Genomic DNA, 24,282 nt, shown 5'->3' with positions numbered 1-24,282 from the left:
TAGTTTTGTTCAACTGGTATAAAAATGAAGGCTGGAAAGTCTGCAAAGGCTAAACATGGTCTGTTTTTCATTTTGGTTTTGAACCTTGAAGTGTTTGTGCAGGATGAACAGCACTTATACCTGCATTCAAGGATGAATGTTGGTAACAGCAAAAATGAAAAGTCAATTGATTAAAATGATGTTTAAATTTTTTCAGACTTGCATCAAGGAGAACGTGGAACCATGAAATAAATCTGTAATGGACTAGGACAACAGTGAGGTCAGTGAGGTTAAGCAGTTATTACTTTAATACTTGCATAGGAGTGAATATAAACACAATGTATTTTGAAATATCTTAAAGAATATAGCTGTTTTATATTAAGTATCTTTAACGTGAGATACTGCAGAAGCACGTGTTTTTTTTCTCCTGCAAATACTCACATTCTGTATATTTTGATATGGGAGTCAATCAAGTATGTAAAGATAAACACAATACAGGGTAAATAAAGATGGAGTAGCTCATGAAACCTCGCCCGGTGTTCTGTACTTGGAAGAGCACGTTGTTCCACACTTAGGTCGAAGAAGAAAGTCTTAGCTTTTTGCTTATCATCTTCCAGTACTTTAGCTTTCTGGCTAAAATCAAGAAAGCAAAAATCTGTCTGATTTTTTGCAGATGAAAGATAAGATCTGGCAGACTAAAACTAGAAAAATATGCTTGTTCCTACATATATCACAGTTATTTTGGAATCTGTTATAGAAAGGACTGGTGGGAACAGAAATAGTTGTGTGAGAGTAGATAGCATGCAACTGTCTGCCAAGTGAGATTCCAGTTAATTGGCTTATAAAAATTAAGGAATTGTGTATTCATTCCAGAAAATGGGTCTGGGACCAATTTTTTCAGTGGTTGATGAAATACTTTCAGGTGTTTGTACAGGTGTTTGTATTTGTCTAAATGATTCCACATATGTAATTGCCACCTAAAAAAACCCAACCCAACCCTGCATGTGTGTTAATGTCACTGAGTGTGTGCATATTATATAGATGGTCAGATAAACCCCCCCTGAGGATATTTATAGTTCAAAACATATACTTGAGCGTGTACTGGGGTCTCTCTTATGAGTTTAAAAAGAAGTTTAATACTTGTGTTGATATATCAATGCTATTTAGCAGATGGTATTTCAAAGAGTAGTTGAGCTCAATTTAAAGCATGTCAGTAATGTAAGCACAGATTTCATTTGTATCCATTTAAGTTGTTATAATGAGGTCATGATAATGAAGTAATTCCAGTAAATTATAGAAGGCTCCTTATTTGGAAAAAAATATTGTTTTACTTTCAGTTTCTGTATAATAAAGTTCATCAGAGAGGGTAATCTATGTGTATTTTAAATATAAAATGCATTTAGGCATCTATGTTCAAATATGAAAACAAGAAAACAACACAAATCTTTGTGCAAGCGATTATGCCACTGAATGTGAAAGGAGCTGTCTTGAACACTGAACCAGCTTGGAAAGATCAGATCATAGCAATATTGCAAGCAAAGTCCGTGGTCAGCGGTATCCTCCCTGGTGTAACTGAGGCTCCCAAGTATAGGATTCATATAAATCTCAACCTCTGAATTCTCTTTTCAAAGCAGCTTAGAACTGTACTGTGTGACACCTGGAGAACTAGGAGCTTCCCATCTCCAGTCAAGTGTTTAAAGCAATAGTGTGACCTTTGAGGTTTAGAAGTAATGATGTATAAAGGCTTGAAATGAGCCTGTACAGTCCTTGACCTGTCTTTGCAGAATTCATACAGGAATGAATTATTCCCTTTTGTTCCCTTAGTGTGGGAGAGGAGGAAAGAATAGTAACTTTTCTGGAAAAAGGCCTGCTTAAACCTATAACTTCTGATGGTACAGAAACCACCACAAGTAAAAGCCGTGTCTCCTCTTAAGTGTTCATTCCATACGAATTACCTTGCACATAGGCAAGAAAGCAGACAATTCCTGTATGCCTAGCAATGTGGAAAAAATCCCTTGAATTCTTCCTTCTTCCATCCAACTTGACCTCCCCTGCCGTAAGAAGCAGAAGGCAGTTCTTTCAGGCTTAAGAGCTACTGTCAGTCAGACAAAAGTTTAGAGGTAGGTGAAATACCATTTGCTTTTCTTGGGGGGAGACTCCAGAACTATAGTAATAACTGATTTGGGTATCAGCTCCTAGAAATGTGGTTATCTGGCTAAGCTAAGCCTGCATTTTAGGTAGGAGACAAATGTGTTTTAATATGTTATTCTATTTAAAACCCCTTTGTCTTACTCATTGTTCCCACCTGTGAGATTAAGCCATGCAAGGTTTGAAAATGCAATAGAATGAAACTAATTAGATCTACTAATAATCAAAGTTGGGCTAGAGAGCACTGCAGCCTAGAATTCTCCTTGGTCAGGGAAAAGCAAGAGGCTTTGTTTCTATAGGAAGCAAGGAATGGGGTTACTTAGACTGGAGCAAGACCAGAGTAAATGCCAAACCTAGAAGAACCATGACAATTGCACTTTAGAGAAAAGTAATACTTAAGTAGCTTGACAGCATTCTTGTATAGGAACAAAAGGCACGTAACATGTATGGCAGAAATAGGTAACAGAAGGCTCTGACTCATCATGTGGAACTGTAATTGAAGTTCAAGGGGGATTTTTCTATCTTGGATCTATTCCTGCTGGCTCAGATGTCTCATAAGCCTTTAGCACCTAGTTTTAATAGAGCTAGTGCCTACAATCAAGAAATGGGTTGGATACAAGGAGCAAAATACTACTCATCTTAAAAATATCTTTCAGCTAGAGCTGAGGTAACTTTATGTTGACAAGAAGCTTCCACTGACCTTTACTAAATTTGATTTTCTGGATTTAGAAAAGTCTCAACTCCCTAAGCAAAAATTTGCTTAGTGAAGCACTGAGAAGCAGATGCAGTGTAGGCATCTTGATGCTTCCCACTCAGTACAGCTTTCTTTTTAGCAAACAAGTGCCACCAATGAACAATGTGTGAGAGGTCGCTGCTGTCTCATATCAGTCATAAGTAGTAATTTTCTTTGTTTAATTCGACTTAAGTGAAATGACTTCAGAATATTCCATGAAAGTTTGTTTTGCAATTAATACCAATATTGGTAAGACTAGTAGCTCGCCTGTCTTCAAGATTCATAAGGTATTCTTCTGAGTAGTATTTTCAATCTTAACAAGTCTGTCCAGCCCCCTTAATACCTAATATGCCTGTACTTGTCCAAGGACTAGGCTTTGGATTTTGTTCCCTCAAAAGATCAGAACGATAGCAGTCTCTGACTTAAAAGAATTTTTTGGTAAAACTTTTGGAAATGTGTATCAGCTAAATGCATAGGGGCTTTTTAAGGTATAAGGCTGTATAAATGTAGACCATCTCAAATGTGGAGACACAGAGAATGTTCCGTGTGAGGGGAGAGCAAAACCACTGCTGCCATTATACACTTCAAGAATCTGAGTGTTCTTTAGGTAGACTAATAGAAGTTAGTAACTATTTGGCTAGGGAGCCTATCATGCTGTCCAGAAATAGATACAGAAGAGACAGTTTTACATGGTCCAGGGTGTGAGAGGAAAGATGACTTGAAACAGTATTTTTTAAAATTCTGATTCATAAAGGCTTGTCACTTTTGCTGAATTCAGGGAGGATTACGAGATCATACTTTGGCCCTAAATAAATAATGGAAATTTTTGACTGCTCCTCTACAGTTCTGAGTATTAATGAACAAACAATACAGGAGATATATATATATATATATATATATATATAAAAAATATAATACAGGTGTTTTCTTGGGTGTTCCTAGAAGGTTTTATTAGAAATATACTGGTATTTTGATATTTCACAATTTCTAACTGGGGGAGAGCAGGAAGGGAAGAAGAGAAGCAGAGAAGCATTCTTAAACTAGGTATTCACACCTGATTCAACTCCCCAAAGCCCAGACCTTGCGCAAGCAGCTGGATGTGCAATGGGATTGCTACCGACAGTCTTCACAGGACCGCACTGCTGGGACAGACATTTCTTTGTTAATAGAGCAGCTTTAATTAAAAAGTACAGAGTTCATGATGAAATTCTGTCTTGACCCTCAGTTAGATTTTACTATTTCGGTGATTTTCCAGAGAAAGATAATTCCTCTTGGGAACTGCATAGCAGAGTTTGGAAATAAAGCTAAAGATTAACTTGATATGGGAAATTGATTACAAAAGAGGCAAAGACACAATCCTGGCGAATCTCAAATAACTCTGGTGATTGGAAGTGAGGCAGGAAGGAGGAACTCTGGCTGAACTATCCCTGGGGTGTTCCTGCCCTGCTGGGGGTTGTTTGCAGAGAGGCTGAAGTGCTGTAATAGCCTCCAGCTCTGTTCAGTGATGTTGCCTCCTTTTTTTCCGTGGCAGCCAGCTCATGTCCTTTGCAAAACTGAGAGTAGCTTAAGGCCATCATTTCACGCATGACTTGGTAAATTGTGCAAGAAAGAACACTGCCAAATGAGGAGCTAAGCCAGTTTTCAATAAGAGGGCCATCTGTGACCAACTGTTTCAGTAAGTTTGAAAGCAATTGAGTTCTTTCCCATTTTTACTTTGAGTTCATTTAGCACGTGTGTAACTTTGCTGCCCCCCCCAAGAGCATGTTTATGTCACTGTATCCCTGTTTGCTATGCATTAGGTTCCTGAATCGAGTGGTTTCATTTCAAACTTGATCTTGTGTGGTACTGAAAAATGGCTTTTCAACAATGTCACTTTTGATTCTTGCTGGAGAGCTTTCTCAGGGTAGATGAAATACAGATATTTGTGGCAGATAAGATGCATGCAAATACATTGTTATTGGTCACAGCCATGTTGCATAAACATAAGAAAAGTTTATTGCTGGCACTAGAAACATTTTTAAATTGGAGTGAAATCTAAGTAAGGCTCTCTCCCTTAACCTAGCCAGTTTTCTGTAATCACTCATTACCATTTTGTTTCACAGAACATATGAAGTCTTGTGTAATGGTGTTTCCATGTAGCAAGGATTACTGAGCAGATCTGCAATTGGGTTTAGAGGTCTCTTGAATCGTGGCTTAAACTTTTGCAACAAAGACTACCTCTGTTGAAAACAGAGTGGCAATAATTTGATATTTAACTTGTTGAAGTATTTTTCTTGGCTAACTTTGGTGTCATTGCATGAGAACAAATTATTTTTAAAAAGGGTGATTGTACTTACCTTACTTAACACCGCTCTTTCTAAGAGCAAGAGGAAGATAGAGTTGCTTTCTTCAGTCTGGGGGTTAAATCTGACTTAATTTAGCTGTCTAACATGTCTGAGGTAAGCATTTTACAGCTGGTAAAGTAAAGCAAATGGAGAGAAGGTAACAGGCAGTGTCACTAATGAGTCAGCAACAGACAGAAATCTGCCTCCTGCCAGACCGTGAGACCCCACTGCCTCTCTTTCCTCATTTGGAAACATTTCTTGTACCCGATAATTTGGCTGCTTGGTTCTGTTGACAACTGTACTCTGCAACAGGTAATTTTCAGAAAAGGGAAACCTTTTTGTAATTTAATGTCACTTTGGAAGGGACTGAGTGAGAAGAGAGTTTCTGACCTTTAAATATGGCTTTATGTAGCAGGCAGGAGGTAGGGAAACCCCAGCTGGAAAATATCCTCAGAAGGAAAGGATTCTAAACTTCTTGAAGTTATGTTGCAGCTTCTTTTAGATAAGTACACAGCTGTCTGTGTGGAAAAGGCAATCACTTATGTATCAATCCATCTGCCTTTCAGAATAAATGTTCTCCATGAAAATACTAAATTTGTAACTTAATCTCCCAAGTGCAGGGATGTTAATGTTTGCTACACTGCTTTTGAAGCAAGTGTTCCCTTTTTACACACAAATTACAAGGGTAAGTTGAAGACACTTAAATGTAAATTTTGTTTTCTTGTTTCTGCTGAGTGAAGTTGATTTCTTACCATGTTTGCAGCTCTTCTCTTTAATCTTAAATTAAACTGTGCAAATATAACTAGAAATGGACTACGGATACCTATTAAAATAGCAGTCTAATTTTGCAGCATTTACTCAACTCTGTAGGCAGTAATCTGCTTGAATTTGGTGAGGCTTTTGGGAAGACTGCATATGTACTGTGAAGATTGCCAAAAAAACCCGTTAGGGCCAAACTTAATATGTTTTATTTTAATTCTAATTTGCAAATTAATTTGGACTAAGTATTAACATGATATTTCACAAAATTTTATAAGAGTAATTGGGGGAAAAATCTGAATAATACTAAAGTATGTCTAAATTGAGGTTAATGAAAATCATATAACTCTGAAGTTAGAAAACTTAGCTATTTCTTGTATTGGTCTTTCAAACCATTAAATTCAGTCAATATATTGTACACAGCATGTTGCAGACTAAGTGTTCACCAAAGATGCCATGTCACTTCTAATATTTTAAATATATGATAATGTTAGAGCCATATTGGTTTTCAGCATTGTGAATTTCTCTTGCATTTGAGGATCTCAAGTCCCTGGGTTTGCTGCCATTTCAATAAATCTACTGAATGATAACACTGAAATAACCCTTACACAAGGATGGAAATGCAACCTCATCTCCAGTAACCACAACAAGCATTGCTGTAATATTTACAGGAGAAAAGTGTGCATCAAGGGTGAAATGCAAAGATGCATTAAACTGTCAAACTTTTTTTTTTTTTTAAAGCACAGTTGCAGCTGCTTAATGCGTTAGTCTTTCTAGGCAAAACAAATGTCTAAGAAAGTAATCTCTGAATAAGTTAAGGAGATGAAATCTTTTAAAGGAGGGAAAAAAGGCATAGATTTATTGGGGAATTTTATGAAAAGTCTGTCAAAGGCAGTAAAGCTGATGCATTGTTAAATGTCTTTGGGAGTGAGTTCTTAGCATTCTGTGTCTTCATGTGGTGAAAAGCAAACTTCAGTGAGTGGACAGTTGGCATTATCCTATTTGAACCCAAAGGTTTCCTCTGGCATAGGTGCCTCATTGAGTGGGTCTGCCAAAATGTGTGCTTTAGCCTTACATGGAAGTGTTCAGCATAGAAATATGTAGGACTGTACAGAATGGAGCACAAAAGAGAGCATCACCTATGTATAGTCATTCGTGCAAAAACAAGTTAAGTCGTGGCAGCTGGAGCAGGATGGTGGAAAGGGGAAAGCTGAAGAGCAGTAGAGTGCGGGAGGAGGTGCGGTAGTGTGTGCTGGTGGAAGGTCGTGGTGGTGTGGTGTGGGAAAGGAGGAAAAAACTGCTCAACAGCAAGGTGGGTCTGACACCAGGGCCGTGCTGGATGAATGGAAGACAGAAATGGGCACAAGGCTTTGAAATGGGGCATGTAGAATGGGGGATGGAGCGGCAGGGATGCCCAGTGGAGCCAAGGTCTACAGAGCGTTTTTGTGAGATTTGGCTGCGGTCTGGAGCTTTTAGGTCTGCTTTTAGTGTGGAAGCTGCTGCTCCACATTTCTCCCCCTGAGCCCCACGGCCGGGATTTCTGGTTGACAGCCTCCCGCCAAGGGAAAGAGCACTGCGGGGTCCCCCGGGCTGCAGCCTTCGCCTGGGGCCGCTACCGTGCGAGGAGTGCTCAGCCCCGCCGCCCTGCTGCCCCACACCCGGTGCTGTCACTGTTCCCCCGGCTCTGACACCCCCTCCCCCGGCTGCCTGGGTCTGACTCATGCATGGTGCCTGTGGAAGCAGAACGGGGAGGGTGGGGGGGCGGTGGTTCAAAGAGGCCGCCACTGGTCTCGGTTTGACGAGGCGCCCGTGAGCTTCGCCCCTGCGGGGGTGGCGGTGCCGGGGCGGCGGAGCGGAGCGGGGGGCGGCGGTGCCGGGAGCGGAGCAGCGCGGAACCGAGCGCGGAGCGGAGCGCAGCCCGCAGCGGTGCGCAGGCGGCCCCCGCGCGGCGGCGCCGGGTGGATCCCGCTGCACCTCCGGGGGCCGGCGCCGCCAGTCCCCGCCGCTTCCAAGCAGCTGAGAGGAGCGCGGGGGCTGCGAGGCTGCCGGCCGGGGGAACTGCTGCAGCAATATTGCAATTGCACTTTAAATACCACGCACACACACACACACACACACACACACACACACAAAAAAAAAAAAGAGAGGGGTGAGGAAAAGGAAAAAAAAAGATGAAGACGCTTAAACGCCTCCTGCCAAAAGTAAAGAGCAAATCTCAGTTGCAATGGCTCTGCTAAAACTTGATCATGCGGGATTTCAAGCGATAGGGAGCTGCTGGGCTTGCATTTACTGCGGTGGGAACAAGTTGCAGGATGAAATCCAGGCGTTAAGGGACCTATTTTCCACTTCGTTGTTTGCAAAGGAATCTACTGAGATGACTTTGAGGATCTTTAAGCTGGAACTATGTGGAGGGAGCATGCAGTAAGTATTGCCCGTCGCCTTCCTGGCGAGCGCTGCTGCGCGCCCGGGTACCGGGGCTGGGTGCGGGGTGCGGGGCTGCGGCCCCAGCGGCTCCGTGCTTGGCGCTGGGCGCCCGCCGGCCCCGGGAGCGGGCAGGGGATGCCGCTGCCTGCCTGGGCCGCCGGCGTCCTACGGCTAACGGGGGCGCCTGAAGTACTGTCTTCATGCATACTGCTCGGAAACGGTGAATGGAAAATTAAAGCGATGCGAGCTTTTCGTGGAGGGAGCTGCTAGAGTGCGTCTCCCTGGCTTGCTTATGGTAAATTGAGAATGGATCCGTTCCGTTCCAAGATCAAGAAGAGCTTTATCCCGCGGCCATTTAGCAGTTTTACAGATTATGCGTGTTTTGAACCTGTCAAGCGAACTCCTGCCCTTGGCCATGTGAATTAGTTTGCTCCTGGCTGCTCTTCCCAGGCTGGGTGTCTCTTCCCTTAGAGCCCAGCCCGTGCATTTCTCCAGGAAGCAAACGGGCAGTTGGGAGCCCGGGATTTTCCTGACCTGGATAGGATGAGGGACGTTTCCCGGACGGCTGCGGGCTCAGGGATGCTGTTAAGAAAGAGCTTAAATTTATTTCTAAGTGAATGCAGGGGGCGGGGACGACGACGACGACGACTTTTGGGTCTAGGCACTTTATTTCGGTTCACACACCACAGGAGATGGAAACATTTTTTTCTCCTGACAAACCTGCAACCTGACTAACGGCTTCTCACCGTCTCCTCTTCTCTCCCCCGTTGTCCCCCCCGCTCCCCCTGCCCCCCCCCCGCCCCGTGTCCAGCCCCCCCTTGCCTGTCTCCCTGCCAGCGTAGCTGCCCTCCCGGGACGCGATGTCGCTCGCAGGCTGCGGCGGGGACCACGAGTGCGGCCAGCGGCGCGGAGGCCGCCCCTGAGCCCGGGCACCGAGGGGCGCGACATGCCCGCGGCCGCGGCATGCCCAGCACCAGCACCGGCACCGGCACCGGCAGCACCGGCACCCGCCGCCGCTCCGTCTCCTGAGGCGCTGGGTACGTGAGATGGCGCCTGCGGCCGCTAGGGGGCACCATCGCGCCGCCCGCCGCGGCTCGGGATGCCGGGGGCGCTCCCGGTGCGGCGCCGCGGGTTACGGGAGCCGCGCCGTGCTGGCTGCGGCCCGCGTTCTGCGCGTTGTGCGTAACTGTAATAACGGTTATTTCGCGGGCTCTGGGGGACGCTGAAGTGGCTTCGTCTCTGCGGGCATTTAGGTTTGTTTATTCCTACCGCTTTGCGGGCTACCTCTGATGCTGCAGCGGTGGGAGCCTGGCCCGCAGTGCAATGACCTCGGAAGCTCGGGGGCACTGATTTGTAGTTAAACGGTCTCTCGAGTGCTCATCTCCTTGTCTGCCCCGAAGGGAGGTGGTGATACAGCAATCCCTTGTCTTGGTGTCTGTTTCAGCAGCAGATGATTCCGATTGATGATGGAGATAGGGCTGGTAGGGTGAGAGGGGAGATCTGAAAAATGCCGCCCCTGGCTGGACAGCCCAGCTAGTGTTCTCTGCATGCTGCTTTGCAGCAAGCTTGGCTTATGTGGCACAGGGAGTCCCTTCTTGCAGCTAGCAGAGAGCCAGTTATGGGGGTGGAAATCCCCCGGGGCACACAAACGGGGAGATCTTGCGGAGTCAGACCTGCTCTCCCTCCTCTCCCTCCTTCAGATAGTTCAGATCACTCTATGGCTCATGTCTCTCCCCGTCCTACTCTGTCTATATTCAGCCCCCTACAGAGATTCAGTGAAGACATGAAGTAAACCAATGCAGCGATGCTCATTTATGGAACACCCTCCCCTTCAACGCCAGTGACAACTTTCCGTCCGAGATCAGCAGTTCTGAGATGCTCAAGTGAATGCTGCGTAAGAGGAGGGAGAAGAATTAAGATAGAATATCGTGCTTCTGAATCTGTTCCAGAAATGCAGTAGACTGTGCTTGAGCAGCAGCTGTCTAGGAGAGATCTTCAGAAATAAACCAGCATGGTTCTGGGATGATGTGAGATGTATGGAGTGTATGGATCGGGCTTTCCAGCAGACCTCTGGCTCATTTCTCTCATTTTGAGCTAAAGCATCTCTTCTGGTTAGGTTGTGACTAAATTTTAAATAGACATGCAGGACAAAGGAAAATAGTTTTTTGTGCTAAAGCATGTCTTCTGGTTAGGTTGTGACTAAATTTTAAATAGACATGCAGGACAAAGGAAAATAGTTTTTTGTGCTTTGCCTGTTTTAGGACAGCAAGGTTAAAGAGGAGGTTGATAATGTCTTTTTTTATTTATGCTAGTCATTTTAAATTTGTTGGCCACCCAGGAATTATTTTAATGGTTTTTCCTCTGAACTTGTGCTGCATTTTTTGTCTTGCTTGTGGAAGACCAGTTGTAATATTGTCATTGGCAAGCCGACTTTTTAAGGGGATATGAGAGGCTGGAATTGAAACTAAGGTGAAGAAAGTATTATAGAAAGCTGCTAAAGTTTGCATTGTGTCCAGAAGCATTCTGTTTTAAAACGTCATTGGAGATATATGGTGTATTTTTTTTCTCTTTGTTTTTTTTTTTTTTTTTTTTTTTCAACCAATGTGATCACTTTTGCAGGGGATAAAGCTGGCAAAGATGAGGAAAATTGGCTGCGCTCTCCTGGTACTCCAAGCTCTTCTGGCGCCTTTGGATCTTGTTTGTGGAGCAGAGAAAAGTTATCCCATCCTGAACATTGCAGTGATTCTGGGAAGGACCAAGGATATCACAGAGAGAGATATCAGAGCTCTCTGGACCAGGGAAATGTCAACAGACCTGACTGTTGATGTCAATGTAGTGACCCTTCTGGTGAACCAGACTGACCCCAAGAGCATCATAACACATGTTTGTGACTTGATGTCAGGCACCAAGATCCATGGAGTGGTTTTTGGAGATGATACTGATCAGGAGGCAGTAGCTCAGATATTGGATTTTATTTCATCTCAGACTTCCATTCCAATTCTTGGAATTCATGGTGGGGCCTCCATGATAATGGCAGATAAGGTAGGAAAATTTATTAAAAGCTTTTACTAGTCTAGTGTATTTCACTGTATTGGTATCTGTTTTGAATAATCACTACAAGCAGTTCAAAAAGGATGCTTCTAATTGTCTCTCTGTACTTTAGAAAAAAAAAAATACATGGAGCAGTGCCCTTGTTGATCACTTATCAAATATTCTAAAATATTTCAGGGTTCATGCCTGAAGCTCGACTTTCTGTCCATTGTAAAAGCAGTCCTAAGGAAATTTTACTCTCCAGCACACTGAATGCTGGTCAGTTTAGAAATTTTACTAGCAAATGACATATGGCTGTAAAAACAATCTCAAAATAGTAGGCCCATAAAATGATTTTAGGAATAAGATGTAAAATTATAAGCAGAAGTTCTGCAGTGCTTATAAGCAATAGCAAGCAATAGACATGAATATATTTGAGGACAATAGTAGTAATAGGACAATCATATTAAGCTGGACTTTTGTGATCTACTACAGTCTATAAATTAAGTAGTCTGGCAAACTTGAACCAGCTCTTGTATTCACTGTATGTATTAATTTAGATTTTTGTTAACTAGTTCCTTCCAATTTCCTGCTATAGTTAATGAGAATCCACAATCGGGTTGTCTGAACTCTGGAGATAATGACAAATCGTTTTGTTGGAAAACATCTCTGTGTAATCTGTTGTGAGACTGTGGAATGTCAGAAGTGTGTCATGTACCCAGCTCATGTGCCTTAACATTACAACATTTTAAAAAAAATACCTTGCTAGCACTGCAGCGTTGATCTCATAAAGGGATCACTGCTGTTTCTGAACTAGGTGCTTAGCACCACACAGGTCTCTGCTCTCTGGCATGGGGTGCTCCTTGGCCTCAAAGTCCAAGGGAAGCTCCCACCGTGCTATGAAAGAGGATAGCTGAAGAGGGAGTTAGGTGTATGAAGTCACTTACTGATTTTCCAGCACACAAGGCTTTTAAATGTTAATTTTATCTTTTTTTTTTTTTCCCTGATATTTGTGCCCTTTAGGATTTCTTAGTCATTAAATAATGTTATTCCTTTTAAGTGGCTTTTGAATAGTACTTGAATAGTGAAGAATCCATTTTTAGAATCCATCTAAAAATGCAATGGTCCAGATACGTTGTTGTTTCGTAACTTGAGGGGAAACAGAAGCAGAGAAGATGCAGTGTTTAGTTACAATGTCAGAATTGGCTTTGAACTTTTGGAACTTTTTACCTCTAGGAAAGACTTTTTCCAATGGGCTAAGTGCTCTGTGTCTCAGTATTTTAAATGGTCTTCCTTTAAAATGTGTGTCATACAAGGGGAGGACAGTGAGTGCTGACTTATAGCAGAGATTCTATAACAATGGCTTTGACATCTTGATTTATATGGAAAGATCATTACAGTCAATGCTACTATCTCAAATGTAATTGCAGTGACCAAGTTAGAGGCAGTTATTTCATGTGCTTTTAAATTACTGTAAAGATTTACCCATCTTCATAAAGTTGGCTTTATATATATTTAGGGATTTTATTTGATACGTATTTCACTCAACTTTTGATACGTATTTCACTCAAGTTGCTATGCCAGTATAAGAATATCTGAAGATCCCAGCCAGTGCTGAGTGATGAAACACTGGCAGAAATCCTTACCGAACTGACTTCATGCTCGGTAGCAGATACAGGATGTTGCTGACACAGATCTATAGATCTATTTTTTACTTCTATGTAGGAGCCTCTAGAAAGTTAGACTGTATTTTTCTTGTCTCAGTAAGTTAATACTATTTTTATTATATGGTAATATTGACATTGTTAGATCACCATCTTTGATTCCAGGGATTATCAGTTTGCTAATAAAACATTTTGATGTTGAAATTTGGCTTCTAAGATTTCCACTTGGGAAATCAAAATTGTTCTTTTGTGTGTTAAGACAATCTAACAGAGCTGTCTCCAGTAGCTTGAATTGGCTGAAGGAATTGTTTGTGCCTATAACTGAAATTGCCTTGATTTTTAACTTGGCTTTTGCAATGTGCAATGTCTTGCAACTGGGTTTGGAACATTGCAGTAATGAGACTTCAATGTGTCACTCAATTAACCATTCATTTAGGAATGAATTCCTGGGAGTTGAAGGTGAAATTCACAGTGCTGTCATAAAGGCAGATGAGATGAAGTCTGAGGGAGCAGGAGTGCAAATGTAAAATCTGTCTTCCAAGTCAGTGTCAGATTTTAGCTGAAACACATGGGTGTTGGCTACATTGTGAAGTTGTTCAGTGTTTGAAGTCTTCTGTTTTGTCTCATACATTGAGATGGCTGGATGTGCAAAGAAGGTGCTTGGTCCCACTCCTGCTTGTGGATGTAGCAGTTTCATTTATGTCCTTATCATGTGGCTCTAAGAGATATTTTCCTGCTTTGTGGCATTATGCTGGCACCATGTTTTAGACGACTTGTACTTCAAAATGTGTGTGTGTGTAGTACCTGTTTGTTTGTAGTCTACCAAGCACGGCTGACACAAAGGTGGCACAACAGTTCAGTGAAGGTGCCAGGTGGTTGTTATATGGTACTTAACTGTCCTGAACATGAACTTAACTGAAAGCACAGAAACTGAAGTCATCTATAATGCTCTGTACTGCTGAAGAATTTACTGGAATGACTCGGAGTAGATAAGTTTGCCATATTTTTTATGGCTAATAAATACTATGGTGATGTGAACCACACAAAAGAGCCACCTCTTTAAAAAACAAATTGGTTTAGGTTTCTAAATATGAGATATGCCCACATTTGGAGCATGCAGTGAATAATGCAGGACATACAGCTTTTGAAGTGCTGAGTCCCCATGCAAACATCTGCTGTGAATGGTATGTAGTTTAGACTGCCTCCTCCGTTGGCCCAGCTGGCTGCACTCTACTTCAGCTTGGTTAAAGCTTGCCTGCACCAGCTGAGGAGATATGTTGCCTGATATAGACTATGAATATTGACAGACATGTGAAGCCAACAAAACTGGAATCTTTTCTGAACCTGGCTGATCTGCCTTCACCTGGCATCTGCTGTCAAAACCCTACCAATAAACCAATGTGACACTTCAGGATGGATGGTACCTACCTTCCCTGATCCTGACTCCTCTGTAGAGATACCCTTTGGACAGTGCCACGTGCTCTGTCTCCAGCTGAGTTTATCACCTGCTGTTGGCAGGAATTCTTATGCCAATAAATGCTCTGTGGCTTTGATCGCCAATTCTGCTTTAAAAACATATTCAGATGTGGGATAGTCTACTGAAACAAGATGAGAATTGTCTGGGGCATCTGTGCCAACCTGCTGTGTATCAGCATCCCTTGGAGGATGCTGAAAACAGACTGGCTGTTTATTCATCTTGTATCTGTTGACATTTGAGTGATCTCAAACCAAACATTACTTGGGAACTGTTTCCTGACTTGAGCATTTGGTTTAAAACTTAGCTGTGTTTGTTTCACCACATGCTATCATTATAATGATAATATTTGCGATACTTTTCTAAAATGGAACATCATGGTTAGTTCTGTGACAACAATAAAACAACAAATTTCCTTCAGAAATGGGGAAAAAGCCCCTATGTATTATGAATATATACAGGAATACTTTGCATCTTTGAACGATATGGCTTTTGCATATTGAAAAACTAAGGCTTTTTTATCTTCTCATTAGAAATATTTCTGAAAGACATAACTTGAAGCATTTTATTGTTGTGGAAGTATGGACTGTTATAATACATAGCCAAATAGCATTAAAGGTGAGGGCAGTTTTCCAGAAGGGCTATTGAGAAGTGATCCTTCTTGAAACAGCTTTGGAAATGTTATGCAAAATCAATCTTTGCTTTTCCAAAAGGTAAGTACTTATACAGTTAAATTACAATTCTTCATTATTCTTTCTGCTGATAATTTTGCCAATAAACACTTTTAATTGTTTAGTATAAAATCCTTTTGGCATATACCATCACTTTCGGATTTCTTTTTTTACACCCGTCCTCCTCCAAAATTGTAAATATAGAATTACAGAGCAATTGAAGTTAGAAGGGATCACTGGAAGTTGTCTAACCCAACCCCAGCTCAATGATAAGGTAACCTTAAAGTTAGATCAGATTGTCCAGTCAAGTTTTGAGTATCCTCATGGATGCAGATACCACAGCTTCTCTGGACAGTCTGTTCCAGTACTTAAACTTTCTCACCGTGCAAATATTTTTGTTATACCTCATTATAATTTCCCTCTGTACCGTGACCACAGGCTCTTGATCTTTTGCTTGAGTCCGACTTTTCTCTTGAGTCCAGCTCTGTCTCTGTGTAGTTGTAGGTTGCAATTACACCAGCCCCTTCTCCGGGGCAAAGAGTTCCCTCGGCCTTTTCTTGCACCTCGTGCGCTCCAGTCCTTTGGACTCGCTCAGGTCCTGTATAGGCGAACCCAAATCTGGACAGAGGACTGCAGGCGAGGACTCATAGGTACCAAAGAGAGGAACAATCCCTCCCCTCAAGCCTCTAACTGTGCTCTTGCTTGTGCAGCCTGGCTAGGCTTTATCCCTGGAAGGGTGCACTGCTGACACATGTTCAACTCGCCTGCCAGCCCCCTCTGTATCCTACAGTGCTGCTGGGATATTTGTTAAGACATCAGACTACAAGTAGTGAGTGAAATTGTACTTTTAAATATTGTCCAATCTTTTGGTGCATATTTTTCAGGTATTTTACTGAAACACTTGCTGATGTTTGCATTACCTGTCATTTTCAGCTCACTATAGACATAGCTGGAATTGCTCTGTTTTTCCTCATCCCTGAGATATAAAAACCATACCACACTTGTGCAAACCAGAGCTCAGCCCGGCCTTGTAATTATGATGAGAGCACACCCAGACTCGCAGCTCTGGTACTGAGAATTTACTCCCTTACCCGTATACAACTTTGTACGCTGCTCTTAAGGTTCCTTGACACATCTTACAACTTCTTGGCCCTGTGTCCTCATAGCACAGTGATCATATGAAAACAAGTTAAAAAGCCCAAAAGTTCAAACCCCACACTTCCCATTTGCCGTATGCTTTAAAAATCATTATGATGAATGGGGGAAGGGTTTGGGTTTGTTTTTTATTGTAGAGTCCTGTCTAGAAATCATACTTTGTAGAGTGCGCTCATCAATTTGCACATTTTCCATATGCATTATGCAGATTTCTGTCCAGCTCATCTAGCTGGCCTGTAAAAGCAGTCCTGTATTTTTACAGAAAATCTAAATGTAGATTTTGTAACTTTTCCGTCCTGCCCTTACTGATAACTGATGCTAACAAGTGTATGATACTATACTCCTGAGCATGATATTAACGTTGGCTTTGGCTGGTACTGCAACAGACTAGAAGATTCAACTAATTTAATAAATGCTTTAGTGCAAAAGTACCTGTATTCATGTAACTGGTGTTTTGGGTCTAGATACAGTAGGTTGTGCGATTCCATTGCACACAATACTTCCAGCTTCTGGCTCTTTTAAGAAGCAGTTGAATTTGACTTTCTGTCCTAGCTGTACCAATGTTGCTATGGGAAGCAAAACTTTCAGATAGTCTCATTTTTGTTTTGAACTGCAACAAAAATGTAGGACTGACCTCCTTTTGCAAATCTGTTTACTTCACTCTATCCATAAAAGTCAATCTATATGTATCTTTTTAAAAAGAAAGTTGCCTTTACACATCCACAAGATTTTTAGAACCAGGCTCGTAATCTGTGGTTGTACCTTCCACGCACACGTGCCATAATCACTATTATTAGATGGTTAAAAACATGTTTGAAATTTTCTTGCTGAGGTGACTGAAGCGAGTGGATACAGTATGTTGTGCTTTTTTCCAACAGGAGCCAGTGCTCTGGGAGCGCGAGGTGGTCATGATGCAGCACGGCAGTTCACATTACTATTCTTGTACTGTTATTGCTATGAGAAAGTAAAGCTTTAGTAGCGAGAGCTGCAGTGTTTGCTGCTTTCAGCTGTGTCTCAGAACTCGGAGGAGCATTATGTTAATAACATGAGCTTGCTCGCTTCTTTTCTAAAGGATTTTCCTGGGTATTTCTGAGGTGATTATATTATTCCTCATTCTCTTGCCTGCACAAAAAATTTCCCTTTAAATTTAGCAAAGGAAACCAGAGAGGATTTTTCTAGAATACTGTGAGAGTAGACTTGAACTGTCATTCCTGTGGAGTTGAAGGGATGGGTATTTGGTTTAATTTTCCAAAGTAGAAGGAAGATAGTTTTGAAGAGATTGGGAATTTCTGTAACTAGTAAGCAGATTGTAGGAAACTGAAATCTTCCAGAGTTTACTTTATTTTTGACATAGCTCAGGTGTGGGTAAGTTTGTATTTTTTTTAACTTGCCTGAGTTGACACAGTTGCAGCTGAGCCCAGGGTGCAGGGTGGGATCCCATAAAATGCTGTTATTTAGGAGAGGAATGTTTGGCTTCACTTGGATGTAGTCATTTGCAGTAAGATCAATATGTTTTAATCTCAACGGTACTGTTTCATTTTTCTCCACACTGTCTTTTCTTACAGTCTTGACAATAGAAATCTATAAGTGTCTTTGTTTTGAGTAACAACATTTAAAAACTGCTAGTAAGTCACTGTTGTAGATCATCCACATAATCTTTCCAAACTATTGCCTGCCTATAGGTAATTATAGCAGACTCCTGAGCTGTAAAAGTAGGACACCAGACCTTCAGCATAATTTTCTGCTTGCAGACATTCCTGGTGGCACCTTTGGAATTTTTTTCCCCAAGGACATTCTCAAATATAAAATCCAAAATTACTCTCTTTAAGCTACAAAATAATAATAGACTATTATAAAGCACGTAATACATTTCTGGTGATCAGAATATACCTGGAGAACATACCTGAAAATATTCATCCTAATAAAATTATGCAGTGAATAGAATGCAGAGGACCTTGATATCATGTCAAACACATTTTTCATGTTTCATCTATTAATTATTTTTGAGAGAATGCTTAGATTATTTGAATAGACAGTTTAATAGTGTGTTTAATTTGTCACTTACTTGAGCTAACAATTTAATGTGTCAAATTTCTTTATAATTTTTTTGGACTTACTTGGAAGATATGTGGGGTAGATCTGCATTCATCAGTGATGGTACAAAGAGCTTTGTACAGATGAACAGAGAAACTTTGAAGTCCAGAACTATTTCTATTTGTTAGAAATCTGTGGTCATCTGGGCTAGCTTTGCATGTACTTTTTCCTTCCCCTCTTCCCTCTTCCCCCTTCCTCTTCTTCCTCTGCCTCATCTCTTTCCTGGAGGTATTAAGCTGTGTGGATTTTACTGAGGGACCCCAGCCTGGATTGTCCCTACACCATCTGTCACCATACTGTTTGTTTAAATCCTTGAGATGTTTTCTTTTATACTTTACTGAAATAAATAAATAAAACTGTAGTAGCATCATTGACTATTTATATTAGATTTAGACTTAATGTCCTTAGGACAAAAAAACTGTGCTTGCATTTGAGGTGCATTACTGAGATGCACAGCTTATAAAAATGGACATGGTTTAATTCTTCCAGTGCAGAGTTCCAGTTACGCTGCACATTCACACTCCAACCAAGGGCCCCTCTGGCTCCTCAAGATGGAGACTTAGCTGGGAGTCTCGTGGCCTCAGAGAGACAGTGCTGCTCATGGATTATGCTCGGGTGTCCCCATTATCTCTAGGAAAAGGTTTTATGCTTTTGTGTAAATGCATGGCAGATAGCGAGCATTTCTTTTCTTTGTATTTGCACTCAAAGAAGCTGTGCTGGAAGGCCCACGGTGATGCATGATCCTGTAATCTGGGAGTGGGTATTTTGGGTCAGGGAAAAGTGGAGACTCACAGGCTCTATGTGAGACTGGACCTGGAAATAAGATTGGTATAGAAGGAGGAATATTTCAGCAGAAATTAAAGTGTGTAGAAGAAATGTAATGTAAAACTACTATCACCAACAGGAAACCGAGCTTATTTCCTGATATGCAGATGTGATATTCCAAGTTGCAGTTGGAAGTTACTTGGTGTTTGGCAGCTGCAAGTTTGTGGCCTGCAGTTAATTTCTCACCTTTCACCCTCTACTTTCCATACACATGAAGCTTTAGTGATCAAAAAGCCTGAGTATTTGGAAGGAGAAGGAGGGCTGAGATGTACAAGTCCTGTCTTATTTAGGGAACAGTAAAATTCCTCTGAAGAAATGTCTGTGCCTTCTGCGACTCAGGCATTAGGGTTCCATTGTTGCCTACTGGGGTGGACTGAAGAGTACACAGGGTTCCTTGATCAACCTCTGTGACTGAGTCAAATCTTTCGAAAAAGCAAGTTTCCAGTCTGAATTTGTGACTAAGGCTTTGTTTGAATACTGACTCTTTAAACTTCACATGCAGATTAAAGAAATCATTCATAAATGTATACATCAAGACAGTTTGTGCAATCCATTTCTACTCGCCTCTTCTCCTCAGGAGCCAGAGACCGAACTAAAACTGACCTAGGAAATCCAGCAACAGATCTGAGGTCATAAACTGATCCTAAACTTCTAGAGCAGGGGCAACAATGAAATGTCTCCATTTCACTGTACATTTATAGGACAGAGAATGCTTAGCAAGGTTAACCTGTATTTGGACAGGGGCAAATTCAAAGCAAAAGTACAGCCCTTTTTGGCTTTTATACACCAAGAAGCACATTGGAGGGCTCTGGATGAGATTTTATTAAAACACTGTAATCTGCATACAGCTCCAAAATGACTTCCATTTCTTTTGGAAGTCATGTTTTGTTTCATATTTAGGCATGATCAGGTCTGAGAAAGCTAGGTCTGGTGTGATTTTTCTTTTTTAGTATACATGCAGATTCTTCTTCCTGTTTGCTTCAAGATTCCCTTGCTGAAGATGGAGAGGAAGAGTGAGATAATAACAGGTTGTCATCTTCATGCTTTTAATATTTTTCTTCAAGTACATTGATTTACCTACTCCTTAGGATGGACCCTACACATAATAGTAGTTTGGTGTACTGGATTGGCTGGTGATAGTATAATTTCCCAGTAGAAGCACATACACCCATTTTGAGTAGACTGCATGTAGTAGTGTTTTTCAGATTGAGACCATACACCTTTCAACTTTAAAATAATGTATCCCTTAATCTGAGTTTTGAGTAAGCTGTCATGGGGAGGTGCTTCGTTACCAGATGACTCTTCAGCCACTGTTTTAGGCTTTCTACCTCCATTATAGTTTGGTGAAAGTAATTTCTTTTTAGCCTTTAATGAAGACAGGCTGGACTGTTTCCTTGTCACAAGTTACCTGCTGCAGCATGACAGAGCACCAGTGCTGGTCTTGCTCCATGGCCTCTGCTCTGTGTATGTAACTACTATAGCCTGCCTTTTGTGCATCTCAGAGCACGGTAGAAATATGTTTCAAGGGATTGCTGGGTGGGAAGCTGCTTACCTGTTCCTTTCATTTCCTTTTCTTGACAGTGAATGGCTTTTTTTTTTTTTTTTGTGTCCTAACTTCTGGTTCAAGGTTTCTGCTTGCGTTTTTGCTAATACAAAGTTCTGTCCAATTGTGCTGACCAGTTTACCTCTCCATGTGACTAGAGTTAACAATGGGACTATTTGTTTTCACTACATTGATTTTGTGTCTAGTGGAAACACACTGCATATGCAGAACCACTATGAAAGAGAGGAGAGCAGGGATTTTATAGCCATCTTCAGCTCAACACAATTTACAACACAATTAGGAACAACAGTTAGAATAAACAGAAAATAGAATTAAGGTAATCTGTTCTAAGTGAGTGACATTCCTGTAATGAGTTGCTTTTAGGAGTTACAGAAACACATAATTACCAGACAAATTACATGTTATTTTTTGTGTGTGAGGCCAAGGGTAAATTGTGGCAGAGGCATCAGAGCTATATGAAGTACATAATTGGGATGAGATAAGGCTTGAATTCATCATGAGAAGACAGATGCAAAGACTTTAGAAAGTGTGTTCTATTCTAAATTCATCATAAGAAAACAGATGCAAAAACTCTAGAAAGTGTGCTCTGTTCAAGTACCGTTTAGGATGGACTGGTTTATTTTCAATAGTCACATTATCTTTGTAATAAATAAGCTAGGTCTGTCCTTTGTTTTGTTTTGTTTTGTTTTGTTTTGATCTGTTTGCCATCCCTTTCTGTCTCCTTTCTCCATCTGCATTTTAACTCTTGTTATCTGCAGAAAGGCTGAAATTTCCTGTTGTGTAATCTGGTTTGTAGTGAAAAATGTGGATGACTCCAAAGCTTAGAGTGGAAAACATTAAGCCCTGTTACTTAACTGTGTAACAGCAAAGTGGTACAGAAGTTGTGAAAAGAAGCATTTACTTCCATTGCTTGCTCTTAGACTGCATTTTTCTTATCCAGTCCGTTCTGTATGCAAATCTCCTTCCACCAAAGAGCTGCTTCCAAACACCCTCCTGTTATGCTGTCTTCATTTGCATCCCATCTATTTGCTGTGCTAATTTACACTTGGCTGTCACCCTAGTGTTAGAGGTAGGGCAGGGTTGTTTTTTTTTTGTGGTTCGTTTGTTTGTTTGTTTTTTTTTTTTTGTTTGTTTGTTTGTTTTCCCCGTGTTTTTGTTTTTTCCCATTTGTTGCTTTAGTTCACTTCTGGCAGAAGCAAGGTTGGCTAAGAGAGAATGTACCTCTCAGCTTAAAATTGTGTGTCCCTTAATGTACTGGGACTCTTTCAGTGTACACAGAGCACAGATGATAGTTGTGCTAAAATAAGATTAATCGAAGAAAATAAAAATTCTTTGGAATCCCAAGAAAGTAAAAACTGTTACGAATTTAAACTTATTTTATTTAATAAGCAGAAAATAGAGAAAGAATGAGAAACTAAACCAGGTGAGCTAAGGTAATATTGGTGGAGAGCTGAGGTGGTAATAAACCAGCAATAGAAATTGTTGATGAAAGTGGTCTACTTGTGAAGAAAGGAGTATAAGAAAACCAAAAATATTCAAAACATCGAACAGTTTTCATCTCAGTATCTCTTCAGGTTCTCTGGCCTTGGAATTTTGGGCAATTCTTCTCCTGCCCTAATGGATTTCTTCTATATTCATTGACCAGCTTTACATACTCATATAGGAGACATTTGCTTTTCCTGGTGCAATGTAGGGAGTCCAGGATGTAGTTAAGTATCTGAAAACTGGTGTATTGGATCTGCATGTTTCTCTTCTAATGTAATTTAAAATTTCCCTGCTGCTTTTATTTTTGCCCTATAGTATAATCTCTGGGACAGGGCCAGTCTATAGGCTTTCCTAAATATACAACCCTCCCGTTAATTCGCTATGCACTTGGCTGGCTAATGTGTGCAGCACTGATGTCCTGCTATGAAAACCTCCATTTCTACATAAAGTGAAAATATTTTTTAATAATTCTCTGATTTGTAGTAATAGACATAATTTTTTGTATGTGTGTTTGTTCACTCTGTTCAGGTGTTTTGTGGGGGTGCCTACTGCCTTGGATTTCTAGGAACTGGCATTTGAAAGTATATTTATGATTCCCTTTTATAATTGATTTTCAATTCCATTAATCTGAATTTCTGATCTCCTGTTAAGGGCTTCAGAATACTTGGGGACAGGACAGACTGACAGCATGTATGAAAATAAATTGCTTTCCACAGTGTTGGGTGGCTCGCTGATTCTGCAGTCTTCCCTGTATGTGAATGTGTTTCACTCTTGCTTTAAAAATATCATTCTGAGACTCATGTTAACTGGCACTTATAACTTAAATTGTAGTTATATGCACAGAACAAAGTTACATATTGTGAAATACATAAATGCTGACGTTGTCTAAATGACTGGTTGTATCATGAGCAATGTCTTCAGAGACCAGAGCATACGAAAGTGTCAGACAAGGGTAGTTTTGGCTCTCTGCAGGGTAAGCTCACTTGTGGAAGGAAAAATACAAGTTTACAAGATTTCTGCTCCCCCCTCTTCAGGTTTGCTAAAGGCAACAAATGGTAGCTATTTCCAGATATACTCATTCTGTCATTTTTCCAGGTTTAACAGTTTTTAAAGTTGTCACATGTTTTCCTTTTCTAACCTTTTCCAGGACACAGGCTTCTGGCTACAATCTCTTTTACTTTCCTTTTGTTCTTTACTATCCATCACCATTTTATAGTGTAAAAGTTACTGCATGATTTCAAATGATCAGTGAATAAGTGAAATGATACTAAACAGCTGACTTAAGACAGGTGTAAATGATAAAATAATCTTCACATTTAAAGTATTCTGAACAGCTGCTCACTAGCTTCTCAGTATATACAAATATTTTCAGATTCCCAATTTCTCATAGAAAACACATCCCATGGTCTCTGAATTAAAATTTAAATAAACATGTGGGAAGTTTATGGGGGAGCCAGCTGTCACCTGCAGCATGTGTGCCTTTAATGGTCATTGAAATCCTTACCAATCTTTTTTGTGTGCTTGCTTAAGTTGTTTTCTTTCTGTTTAAGTGTGTTTCCTTGTATGAGATGACTGGCTTGAAAGCAGCTGTTTTGTGATTTACCTTTCTCACCGTATGTGGTGGAGATCTTAAACCAGTGAGTTATTTAATCCAATAATAAAATGTAACAGCCCAGCTCAGTTATCCTTATTCCACTGTAAGTCCCATTGATTTGTTAAGTTGCAGGGGACACCTCAGTGGACACTGTCTGAAAGCAGTGGAAGACTTAAGCCAAAATAGGAATGAATGTTGCTTATTTCCCACCCTTTACTGCTTTTTTTTTCTTCTTTTTTTTTTTTTTTCTGTCTATTAATCAAGTTATAGAAACACAAAACTTAGTTTTAAATAACTTGTGCAGAAAACAATTCTCTAGATAAACAAAGGAACTTCTAAATGCTGAGGAGTGTACTTGA

At 40.9% G+C, this 24,282-nt stretch overlaps 1 protein-coding gene across 4 annotated transcripts in view; it reads left to right on the top strand.

The window, feature by feature from the left end:
• The first annotated feature begins 3,760 nt into the window (after positions 1-3,760).
• GRIN2A (glutamate ionotropic receptor NMDA type subunit 2A) overlaps positions 3,761-24,282 on the top strand; it is a 219,652-nt gene continuing 199,130 nt past the window's right edge. For 2 of the 4 annotated variants that reach the window (XM_080386783.1, XM_080386780.1), the window contains exons 1-2: positions 3,761-8,364; positions 10,987-11,409. In XM_080386783.1, coding sequence (XP_080242909.1) covers positions 8,347-8,364; positions 10,987-11,409 — 441 coding nt within the window. In that variant the 5' untranslated portion in view covers positions 3,761-8,346. The other 2 variants (XM_080386781.1, XM_080386782.1) reach the window with 2 other exon arrangements.

This window comes from Falco punctatus (genome assembly GCF_963210335.1).
Source record: "Falco punctatus genome assembly, chromosome: 4".
Lineage (NCBI taxonomy): Eukaryota > Metazoa > Chordata > Aves > Falconiformes > Falconidae > Falco > Falco punctatus.
Note: the sequence above shows the minus strand (reverse complement) of the source record. Positions and strands in the feature narration are given on the sequence as shown.